General features: G+C 46.5%; 1 protein-coding gene across 1 annotated transcript in view; it reads right to left on the bottom strand.

The window, feature by feature from the left end:
• NFX1 (nuclear transcription factor, X-box binding 1) overlaps positions 1-13,387 on the bottom strand; it is a 94,340-nt gene that overhangs the window by 67,195 nt on the left and 13,758 nt on the right. The window contains exon 3 of the mRNA XM_066579225.1: positions 312-473. Coding sequence (XP_066435322.1) covers positions 312-473 — 162 coding nt within the window. The remainder of the gene's footprint in view (positions 1-311; positions 474-13,387) is intronic.

Here is a 13,387-nt window from a genome sequence, read left to right as displayed (position 1 = left end):
ACGTGTCCCATTATGGCGTGCATTATACACTGCAATAGGCTGTTGAAGTGAATGGGCCGCAGCAAATACACAGGAAACCTGCATATGTATGCAGCATATACATGGGCCCTTCTGCGTACTTCTTTGCACATACACAACGCCTTTCTGCGCACAACCGCACTGCGGCAGGGAAACACACAGGCATAAAACGATTTCTGGTCGTGTAAACATGCAGCGTATTTACGCAACTGAAATACGCTTACGCCCGTGTGAATAGGCCCTTACAGAGGGATCTACCCAAATATCTGCACAGACACAAATAGAATACTGACCTTCCGCTTGTGACGCCGGAGAACGGGCCCATTTTTTGATGCAGTTCAGGTGGAAAACATGGTAGCAGCTCTGACAGCTCCACACCGGCGCCATGACGCGTATGATGTCGCAGCACACCATGCACTCGTACTTCTCTGCGGATAGCTGCTCGATCAGAGACCCTGGAAGAGAGGAACCAGCGTTAGAGGGGACAGTAAAATACGTATGGGTGCGAGCCGCGCCAAATCCACATCTAGACGTGGGCCATTCATTGGAATAGCAATCCGCGTCACAGTCTAAACCGTACGGATTTGGGGGCGCAGGGGAAATCTGCGGCGGATTAGAAAAGGAAAAAAAGCGCTAATCCTCGGCGACAGCTTGTGCAGAATACCCCTGCGGATTATAACAGAGCGGTGTCAGGGTCTGCGGTCATTCATATAAGGCGAAATACACAGTGAATAGAGAATGAGGATTTTAAAAACACAGCATGTGATATCGTGGGGTGTATCAGGCACCATAACTACTCATGGAAACAAATGGGCGCACGTAAATATACAGAAAACCTAGAAATACATTCATTTAGGCTTAAAATCAAATGGTATTCCATATGTTTTTACACAACGCCGCTTAGTTATGCATGTGAAAACAACTACGGATAGGCAGAAACACGCGAGGTATCCGTGTATAGCGGCTGCGTGTTCACAGGCTGAGTACACATATGGACTCGTGGACGCACCCTATTTACAGGAGGAGGTAATAAACGTCACAGAAGAGTCTGACTTCTACAACGTGCGACGCTGCAAACACTGAATGGGATTCTTCCACCAACAGCTTTGACATAGGCGTAAAAAAGGCGAAAAAGCATTTATCCAGGGAATTTATGTTAGTTTGTAATAAAAGTTTCTTACAACAAAACAAACCAATTTCCATCATGTGTGGCAGAGCCGTCTCCCACCGCAGACCCCCGACCACCATACAAGGACCCGCTGGCCGGTAGATCACAACGCATGGAGGTGATCCGATGACACAGGACCATAAAACTAGGACTAGAATGGAACTTTTTTCATTCCTTTCCTGCAGAAATCAAAATCATTATTGGCTCATTCACCATTTACTGTTTGGTGTAAATACCGATTGTTCAGTCGTTATTAGTGATATACCACACAACACCGCCGGGGTACGTCACCCAGTATGCCACACAACACCGCCGGGGTACGTCACCCAGTATGCCACACAACACCGCCGGGGTACGTCACCCAGTATGCCACACAACACCGCCGGGGTACGTCACCCAGTATGCCACACAACACCGCCGGGGTACGTCACCCAGTATGCCACACAACACCGCCGGGGTACGTCACCCAGTATGCCACACAACACCGCAGGGGTACGTCACCCAGTATGCCACATAACACCGCACGGGTACGTCACCCAGTATGCCACAACACCGCAGGGGTACGTCACCTAGTATGCCACATAACACCACAGGGGTACGTCACCTAGTATACCACATAACACCGCAGGGGTACATCACCTAGTATACCACATAACACCGCAGGGGTACATCACCTAGTATACCACATAACACCGCAGGGGTACATCACCTAGTATACCATATAACACCGCAGGGGTATATCACCTAGTATACCATATAACACCGCAGGGGTATATCACCTAGTATACCATATAACACCGCAGGGGTACATCACCTAGTATACCATATAACACCGCAGGGGTATATCACCTAGTATACCATATAACACCGCAGGGGTATATCACCTAGTATACCATATAACACCGCAGGGGTATATCACCTAGTATACCATATAACACCGCAGGGGTATATCACCTAGTATACCATATAACACCGCAGGGGTACATCACCTAGTATACCATATAACACCGCAGGGGTATATCACCTAGTATGCCATATAACACCGCAGGGGTACATCACCTAGTATGCCATATAACACCGCAGGGGTATATCACCTAGTATGCCATATAACACCGCAGGGGTATATCACCTAGTATGCCATATAACACATATGTCCGACGATTCTTCCCCTTATAACATACGTACATATGCCCATTTATGTGACCAAAACCCACAATCCGCCCTGTAAACCCGGCCTAAAGACTGCATGACGTCCATCAGTAAAAGACAAAGCCAACATCCTCTCATCCGAGGATCGCACACCGATGCCTTTGTGCCGTGGGTTACCAGTCTTCACGCAGAAGACTAATCTGCCGAGGGGGACCGAAATCTGAACAGCGGATCCACGGGACATCAAATATTTATCATTTCATTCACAGCAGAGGAAAACGGCAATTAGTTAGTAGAAAGCTTTTCCCCCAGCGCCCTCGGAAGGAGGAGGGGTGTACTACAGGGGGGTCTGGGGATTTCAGACGTCCCTGAAGGCTCTTTACAACTCAATATGCCAAGTGCAGAATGCAGGCAAGAGCCCGCCGCCGGCTCCCGGGTAATAGAGTATATTCCGCTCTCCCGCTGAGATTATCTGTCCTTATTTACATATTTCAGGGGCGGCAGGGACGTCTAATCAGGAAGAAATAAACAGATTCAGAAGATGATGAAAGCCGATGCAGAGGACTTATCTGGTGGAAGCGAGAACATGTTCCATATTTGTGGCCAATCTAGTAGGGCAGCAGTCAGCCGCTCCACGCTGTCCACACATCGCCAGGCTCCCTTATTACAGTCAGCTATGCTCTTAAACGCTAAGGCATTTCAGAGAAACACATTATAAAGAGGTGGTGGGGGTACTGCCTGATCGCCTAGATGATCTGCATATAAGCAAACAGTAGGGACCTCTTAATGGGGATTAACAATGCTGTGCGATGCAGAGGGAAAAAAAGATAAAAATCACTCATGTGTATGACCTCATTCAAAAGAATGGGGTTCATATTCGGGCATCTCAAAGAGCGATTTTATTGCCTAAGTTTTATTTTTTCAATATTTAAAGTATTGTGTAAGGGGGAGGGGAATCTTTCCGTTTCATCTGTAAAACCACTTGGATGCCGTGGACAGCAGTGACTGTAGCATACGCAGGTTAAACAACATAGAGGTGTGATTAGATGAGAAAGTGCTTACCTTCTCACACTTTCAGGGAGAAAAAAGAAAACCACATGCAGCAGTCAGAGAGCAAATATGGTAAGAGGAGTGATAAGAGGGCCTTCACACTTGCGATCGCGATATCGCGGTGTTTTGTTTTTTTTAATGCAAGTGTCAATAGGACTTTCCAATGTTAAAAACTAGAGATGAGCGAGCGTACTCGGCCACGCCCCTTTTTCGCCCGAGTACCGCGATTTTCGAGTACTTCCATACTCGGGCGAAAAGATTCGGGGGGCACCGTGGGTAAGTGGGGGTTGCAGTGGGGAGTGGGGGGGGGGGGGGGAGAGGAGAACATAATATTATGTTCGTATGCACAATGGGCCCCAAACCGAGAGGAGCAGCCGATGACTTTCAGAACAGACATTCAGATTGAAGGTTTTTGCTTCTAGGCCCCGTTGCCCACTTGTAGAGCCCTTGAGCCGCCAAAATGACAGAGAACCCCCACAAATAGGGCTGCAGGGTCGGCATCGCATACGTCTGTCACTGATTCATTCTGACCATTGGGTCCTCAGCCAGAGGTGATCACAGTAATTGGACTGTTCTTCATATTTCTCACCTTGGAGTCCAACAGCAGATCTGATCTTGCAGGACAGCGGCACATATTAGGAAAATCAGTAAGTAAGAAGGGGGTTTGCATTAACCCGAGCCACTAAAAGCAGGAGAAGGGCATGCGCTTATGAAGCGATGATATTCCGAGCACTTGGCAATTCAATACCACAGCAAATTGTGATTAAAAAGCGCACGCAGCTTTTGCAAAGCGGCTTTCATGGTCTGACCGTACCCCAAGGGTACGTCACACGGCGGAAAAACTCCCTGTAAGTTCCACCTCTAAAATCCGCACTTTTCTGACGCAGATGTTTGCACGGTTCTGCATGTGGAATAAGACATGCCTCAGATGCTCCAATGACGGGGCAGAGATAGGACCCATAGCTTATGGTTTAAGCGGTTAATGACTGCCTAAAACATGGCTATTAAACATGAACAAACTATGAGGCCATTGATAATGATCAGGCAGTAAGCAAATTAGTGAGAAGTACTTGGCTGCATCGCTGCCACACCTCAGACACGCAGTACCTGAAGTACTTGGCTGCATCGCTGCCACACCTCAGACACGCAGTACCTGAAGAACTTGGCTGCATCGCTGCCACACCTCAGACACGCAGTACCTGAAGTACTTGGCTGCATCGCTGCCACACCTCAGACACGCAGTACCTGAAGTACTTGGCTGCATCGCTGCCACACCTCAGACACGCAGTACCTGAAGAACTTGGCTGCATCGCTGCCACACCTCAGACACGCAGTACCTGAAGTACTTGGCTGCATCGCTGCCACACCTCAGACACGCAGTACCTGAAGTATTTGGCTGCATCGCTGCCACACCTCAGACACGCAGTACCTGAAGTATCTGGCTGCATCGCTGCCACACCTCAGACACGCAGTACCTGAAGTATCTGGCTGCATCGCTGCCACACCTCAGACACGCAGTACCTGAAGTACTTGGCTGCATCGCTGCCACACCTCAGACACTCAGTACCTGAAGTACTTGGCTGCATCGCTGCCACACCTCAGACACGCAGTACCTGAAGTACTTGGCTGCATCGCTGCCACACCTCAGACACGCAGTACCTGAAGTACTTGGCTGCATCGCTGCCACACCTCAGACACGCAGTACCTGAAGTACTTGGCTGCATCGCTGCCACACCTCAGACACGCAGTACCTGAAGTACTTGGCTGCATCGCTGCCACACCTCAGACACGCAGTACCTGAAGTACTTGGCTGCATCGCTGCTACACCTCAGACACGCAGTACCTGAAGTACTTGGCTGCATCGCTGCCACACCTCAGACACACAGTACCTGAAGTACTTGGCTGCATCGCTGCCACACCTCAGACACGCAGTACCTGAAGTACTTGGCTGCATCGCTGCCACACCTCAGACACGCAGTACCTGAAGTACTTGGCTGCATCGCTGCCACACCTCAGACACGCAGTACCTGAAGTACTTGGCTGCATCGCTGCCACACCTCAGACACGCAGTACCTGAAGTATCTGGCTGCATCGCTGCCACACCTCAGACACGCAGTACCTGAAGTATCTGGCTGCATCGCTGCCACACCTCAGACACGCAGTACCTGAAGTATCTGGCTGCATCGCTGCCACACCTCAGACACGCAGTACCTGAAGTACTTGGCTGCATCGCTGCCACACCTCAGACACGCAGTACCTGAAGTATCTGGCTGCATCGCTGCCACACCTCAGACACGCAGTACCTGTGCAGCACACGCCGTGTAGAACCCCGTCCTTTTATGGGAGTTTCTCTCATTTCTGATCCACACCTGATTGTTTTCAAAAACTATATTTAATATATTTGCATTGTGTGATAGCTCCACTAAGGGTGTTATGTCCATGTGGTGCACTAAAGCGCCACGCCTCAGCACGGACGCAATAAGGTGTCCTAATAAAACCGTAACAACTCTCATAATGTTGCATAGACCAATTACACCTCTCCAGACAAAGATGGAAGGATGCCTGTCCCTTACTAATCAAGGAAAGTTGGGAACCCCTGCCTAAAAGCAGGGTGATTGTCCCGATAAGGACAGCCCCACTGTCTTCATCTGGGATCTAGCTATCCCTGATTAGGTACTGGAGATATGTACAAAACAGTACAGGACACTGTTCACACCTCATGTCTAGCCACCTGCACAGACATACAGAACACGCCGTTCTTCACACCAACACACCCGGCAATGCACACCACACAGAACAGGACTGCACATACACCACGTCTGGCCACTTGCACAGACATACGAAACACGTCGCTGTTCACAACTACACGCATGACAATGCATACCACATAGAACAGGAACCCCACCCAGAACTGACATGTATACAGATAGTAAACCATAGCTAGTCTAAGTGTCCTCACACCAAGAGGATCGAGAGTCAGCCACCATGCTGACAAACAGGGAAAAGTGACAGGCATCACCCACCTGACACACACATAAAAGAGACATCTGGGAGGCTACAACTGTGAAGGAAAAAGGAGAAACCTGCGGGTGTATGCACCTGTGCGGTCACCGTACCACACACTACACGATGCACGCACCCCAAAACGCAAGGAGGGGAGGGACAACAGGTGTCCAGACCATCCTCAGGGAAGGTGAGAGAGACTACAGACTAGCATGCATAACACCAGCTCTAAGTGGGGTTAACACAGAACGCATCAACAGAATAAGATGACCAGCATCTTCTACCAAGAGATGCTGGTATTTATGTGCAGCAGACCAGAGGGGATTGGCCGGAGAGACACTACACCAAGACAGCTCATTTAACCCTCACCTGTGAAGCAGTGTTCATGGAAACCTGTAGAACCACAGGTCCCAGACACACAACCTAACATAGGGTCCCACGCAGCGTTGGCAACATGACCGACCGAGGCCAAAGATCCAGTCACAATGTAGCCAAAAGCTCCGGCAAGTGCAGCTCACTAGTGACTAACTGGTAACTGGCAGTTCATGGATAAAGGAGGGTACATTCACACGGGCGAATACAATATTACTACAAGAACTCATTAATGTACACGGTTACCACTAAATGGCTACAAATAAAATCTTCCCATTTATACTTCGGGCTGTATGACTTGTGCGGGCACATAGGGTGGATTACATGTCACTACGGAAATGGGCACCCCTGGTGCGTAGCCATGATGCCACACTTGGTGTATGAACCTACAGGACGACGGTTGTGTTCTTTCTTTATAGATTATGCTCCGTTCATCAAAAATCTGAAAGTGTTACAGTGTCTGCACTTTATTTAACTGTTATTTGGGCCCCGTATGATGTACCATAATGGGGGAAGTCAATAGACGGTGCTACAAAGGCCACTATTCAACCTAAGGCTGGTCCTGCATAAGCTTCTAGATCGGCTTTATATACCACTATTTGACCAATGACATTACAATATCAGTGTCACATGACTGATGATGTCACGGAACTTGTCACACAACTAGTGAAGTTACCATTATGATGTCATAATCTATCTGGTAGTTATAAATGCCATGTAACGGAATGATTCCCCTGAGGGTTGTTGAAGGAGTTCTAGAGAGAGAAGTGCGCTATACTGTGGCTACAGCAATGGCAAAAGAGCGTTCTAAACGTATTCGAGAATTGTCCGACTCGGATAACAGCTGTGATGAGGATTTCCACCAGGTGAGCCGTCACTTCTCTATAGTCCTATTACTCTGAGCATGGCCAAGTATCCTTCTTCAGGTCCTCCTACCCAACCTGTATAACCCGACCCCAATCATAAGTCACTCTTACAGCTCCTCTTACAGGGAGAACAAAGTCTAAACAGGACGACATTTGGTTATTTCTGCCTATTAGATGCCAATAGTTGGTTAATACTAGTTTAATGTTAAACACGTCATCTTTCTTCTTGTCTTCTAGTCTCATCCAGCTAAGAAATTGAAACTTCCAGATAAAGACCAGGAAGGAGGTTTCCCAAGCAGGACAACACCCAGAGAACAAGGTACTGACCCCCCATATAATAAGGTCTATATTACTCTGTTCTATACCTTTACAATATCTTCATGTAAGACAATACCAGCATAATCTGGTTTAGTAGTTTTGCTCCCCGGATCACTGACATCTGAAGTCCCATCTAATTCCTCCTAGTAGATAAGATGCGTTTTAAACCATTTGCTTTCATTTGATTACCGCCATTAATTAGCTAACACCTTCATTTTCCCCTCTTTATCATATACAGATTCCCCAGTACGATCATCCAGCAATGACACCTGCAGGTGAGATAAATGCCCTCTTCTCAGTGCCGAGATCAGGTCCATTAGGGCTCCCACACACGCCATTGTCAATGGGACTTTCTAATGTTAAAAACACATCACAGGTTGGCGCTTTGCCATTTTTGCGCGATGCGTTTTTAACATTAGAAAGTCCCGTGGACAATCGCGTTAAAACATAAACCACAAGTGTGTGCGAGCCCTTGGTGTATTATCATAAGAGCCGCTGGATTCGTTCATCTTCTCATCTGATATCAATGCTTTCATCCACCGATTCATGAATCTATACATGTTTTCACAGTTCCAACGAGGTCATTGCTAGTTCTGATGATGAGGATTATTCTATAAGCGAGGAACCATGTCCAAAAAGTAAGGAAGAATTAGCCAACTTTTATAGCTCCACCCGGATTAATGGTATTGGACATAGTGCATTGCTCACTCCTCTTGATTATGTGTTATTACAGGACTCAGGACATCGGATATAGAAGTGGAAGACCAGCAATCTCCACTGGTCTATATTGACAGCGAAGACGATGATTGCACTGGTTAGTTACCAAGATGGTTTTTTGGATCTTTAGAGGACTTCAATGAAAGCTCAATTAGACTTTAGGTTTTAAAAACTGTATCAGCCAATAACTCAAAATGTTATCTTCTCATGACGATTCTTATGTTAAATCCAGGCATAATTAAGGATTTCTCTTGCCCGGAACATAACATGGAGTTAGTCACTAAGACATCTAATATTAGGTTCTCGTCAGGGTGTCCAAGTGAAGAAGAGCTAAAATGCTTTTCTAAAGTGCTGATCAGGCAAAAATTCACTGCAATGTAAAAAAGTATCCCTGGTTAGGAAAGAACTCCACAGTACTGTTGTATCTTGCCTCCACTGGAAGCTAGGGGTTTGACAGCCCGTAGAAGTAGGGAACACCAATCAGGAGAGTTAACAAGGTGTCAATGTCACTCAGCAGGTCTCCACCCATTTTTCTGGTGAAGACAAGATATAGCAGTACCGAATCACACACAGGCCTGACAATACTGCCGATATATATATATATATATATATATATATATATATATATATATATATATATATATATATAACTAACTATATATTGTACCTGGGCGAGGTTTCCCTCCCCAGACATTGATGGGTACAAGTGCCTCCACCCGCGGTCTTTATTACAGCTTCCCATTATAACACCTCATATACACTGGTCCACCATACTGGCAGATAACCTGTTATCCCTACTTTATATTTCTATACAGATAATGAAGCATTTCAACATGGAGATCAACCCACTTCAGAGAAAAGGTAAGTTATATGAAGTTCCATGTTCCCCCTGCGGCCAATTTTACCCCTATGGCAGGTCCCCCTGCGGCTGATATTACCCCTATGGCAGGTCCCCCTGCGGCTGATATTACCCCTACGGCAGGCCCCCCTGCGGCTGATATTACCCCTACGGCAGGTCCCCCTGCGGCTGATATTACCCCTACGGCAGGCCCCCCTTAATCTAATCACCCATTCCTTATGATTTGGTTTTGAAATGAACAAGGACTGACTGATCTATAATTTCTTATTCTTTCCAGCAGACCTACCTGCAACATCAAGGGCTGCTTTCTCAAGGACATCACTGAAGCAACATCGCCATATGTCACACGGTTTCAGGACACCAAACGGGAGCTAGTAAACCGGTTATACAAACTATACAACCAAACCGTGTTTGAGAACAAGGTACCATATTCAGTAGTTAATCTCTGGGTTACTCATCTTGATCTTCATCTTACTTTAAAATCTGGTCATAACTTGTGAGATTTATGGATTTATCCCTGGCAGCATCGGTGGCTCCAAATAAACTTTAAGTGCAGTTGGACGTAGAACTTGGAGCTCCTGGGCCCTAATGCAAAATCTGTATTAGAGCCTCTCACCTACCATGTGCCAGGTATAATTCTGGCGTCTTGTGGCAGAATGGCATTGTGCCCTCTCAGGCACCCGGGCCCGGTTGGGCCTGCTACCTCTGCATCCCTATAGCTAGGCCCCTTACCGAGATTGCCAAGTTTTAACTTCATGGTCTTGATTTAGGGATGAAAAAGGTCTTTAAAATTAACTTTAATCACCAACGGCGATATTTGGACCTGTCTGAGACGATGTGACCGCAAATATCTCTAGTGATGCAAACACAGATTTAATGGTTGTTTTTTCACCTGCTTCTTCAGCTCCCCGATTCCACACTAATCATCTGGAACAGGAACATGACATCATCTGGCACGTGTCATAATGAGTTTGATGACTGGGAGGTCTCTTCCACCATAGAGATCTCTGAAACCATCTGCGACTCCGCTGGTAAGTTTCACAGCCGCTCTACATGTTATGGAGCTGCTTTGGGGTTTACATTAATGACTCTTGTGATACATTGCATCCTTATTACTGTGTATACTGTTCTCTTTAGACCGTGTGAGAGATACCTTAGCACACGAGATGTGCCATGCAGCCTGCTGGCTGATCAACGGAGTCCAACATGACAACCATGGAGACCTGTGGATGTCATACAGCCAAAAATTCACCAGAGTCCATCCAGAGCTGCCGCCAGTCAGAAAACATCATAGTTATCGCATTAATTTCACGTTTCAATACAAGTGCGAATGGTGTGAAAAAAGGTAACGTGATATTTTATTTCTATGTAATCGTAAAGAGAGGGGGCTTCAGTGCAAAAAAAAGTGTAACCACCCCCATATCAGGCCGCATGTTTGAATAGCAGAGCAGGGGTCATAGGTTCAAATCCGAGCAAGAACAATATCCACCTAGAGTTTGTATGTTGTCCCTTGTGTACCAATAAGTAAATATAGGTTGAGATGGCCCCATGACGATAGCGCCTATTGTAAGTGATGAGTCAATTTTAAGCGCTACGGTATATGTGTGCACTATATAAATCAGTATAATAAATATCAGTAGGAACTAAAAGATTATTCGGAAAAACACATTAACCCTTTGCAATCCAATTTTGGATTCAGGGTTTCCTAGGGGGCTTTCTCTTTGTGCCATTATACAGTGGCGCCATCTGCTGGCTAGAGCCAGTACTGCAGTATGCGACATGCTGGAGAGGCTCCTGACAACAGAGCGGCCAGTAATCTACAGTAAGGATACCCTGTCGGACGTCTTCCGACATCGGAGCTGTACAGCCTCTTTAGACATCAGTGGATTGGAAAGGGTTAATGCAACTTCTATTTGCTTATCAAAAAATCTTTTTGAAATAGCTTTATATTGTTAGTAGAGAAAGAACTTAGTTTTATACTATAATTGGTCTTCTTGACCAATACCTGCCTACTAATCATGGTTCTTCTTTGTAGATATGGATCCTTCACTAGCCTAGCTGATACCACAACCTGTTGCCGGCTATGTGATGGTCCACTGGTCAGCCAGTGTGTGGACAGTCCATCCACAAGCCAGCAAGTTCCATCTGGCTGCACCGGAAAACGCAAGCGCCCGGCCTAATGTAAGTATATATGCGGCTCATAGAGCAGAGTGACATCATACACAGAGCAGGTCTGCAGGAGAGGTTTCCAATGACACGTGGTCACCGGGATCATCACCGGCTGCGTCTCCCGGCCCGGCGCTGACCGGCACTGCAGGCTCTCTTCATAGTTTATCCTAAAATGATCCCTTGCAATGTATCCATGTAGTAAATAGGTAGAATAGGAATGTTACATGTGATTTATAATTCATTCTTATTATCGCTCCTCACAGAATACCATCGAGGACGCGCCGGGCCTTCTGGAAGATCCTGCATCCAATCAATGACAGCAAGCAGAGATCTTGTAGAGCAAGAGGAGTTGATATAAAAGGTTTGTTGGGCAATCGAAAAAAAAAATGTACATTAATTTGGTAATGAGAATAATATGCAATGGTCCGGTATGTAAACAGCCTCATCCACATGTAATATCACAAGGACTCTAACAGGATATCAGTCATCCGTTCCAATCTAGGACCAGATCTGATCTATATTGTGTATTACATATAACCCATACAAGCAGTGACTGGAAGAAGTGCAAACTGGACTCGGTTCTTGGGTTAGCGGGGTATCAGTGGTTGGACCCCCACCAAAAAGTGGGTGCAGACTTAAAAAAAAATAAAATATGAGACCCCCACCCTCCTCCTGAATACCAATTTGCTTTCTTTTGATTAATGCTATTTGCCTAAAATGTTCATTTTCCCCCTTTTTCTCAGATACAAACACCTAAACATCATCCAGCACTGACATCTACAGGCGCTGCGCTCAGGTCCATCAGCGCCTATTATCATATAAGATCCGCTGGATTAGATCATCTTCTCCCATCTACTGATATCAATGGTTTCACCCCGTTAATAAGACTTGGAGCTTTCAACAAGGTCCTTGTGATTTCTGATGGGGAGGATTCTACAAGCGAGGAAACATCAAAAGTAAGTAGTAATTAGCGGAGTCTTCCAGCTACACCCCAGACTTCTGGTATTGGCCGCAGTACGAGGGGCTGCTGATAAGTCTTTTGGCTTGGTGTTCTTCATGTGTTACATCACATGAAAGCCTTATGTGTCTAATATAAATTTTCAAATGTTTGTGTTTGTAGCCTAATGATCTCGGCCCGCAGGAAGACATGGCGGAGTCTAAGGCGATATTCGCAGCAAAGCGATATTTCTGCAAGGAAAGTCCGCGAAGGAGATTCATGGTGATATGTCGCAGACATCGGGGGATCAACGCCCTCATATACTACAGTTAACTGGGTTGCCACTTCAGCACCAATGATGAGGAACGTCCTGGACGACCAAGAGAGGTTGTTGCTCCGGAGATCGTCGATGCTGTGCACCAAATTTTCCCAACCGTACTTCAAATTTCCCAATAAACAGAAAAACCTTAAGACTTCTGCCTTATTTCCTGAGACTGCAAAGAACTGATCACCTCTTTACAAGTCACTGGTCAGACCACACAGGGAATATTGTGGATACATGTAAGGTTCTGCACATGGGCAGAGGAAATATATGTCACCATTACACATGAAATGGGAAACCACTGGGGATCACGACACGGAGAAGGACTTGGGGGGGTTTATTTAACTCAAAGCTTAACTGGAGCAACCAGTGTCAGGCAGCTGCTGCCAAGGCAAAAACAACCATGGGGTTCATCAAAAGAGGTCTGGGGGGGGGGGGG

The sequence above is a fragment of the Eleutherodactylus coqui genome, chromosome 9, assembly GCF_035609145.1.
Source record: "Eleutherodactylus coqui strain aEleCoq1 chromosome 9, aEleCoq1.hap1, whole genome shotgun sequence".
In the NCBI taxonomy this organism is placed as follows: domain Eukaryota; kingdom Metazoa; phylum Chordata; class Amphibia; order Anura; family Eleutherodactylidae; genus Eleutherodactylus; species Eleutherodactylus coqui.
Note: the sequence above shows the minus strand (reverse complement) of the source record. Positions and strands in the feature narration are given on the sequence as shown.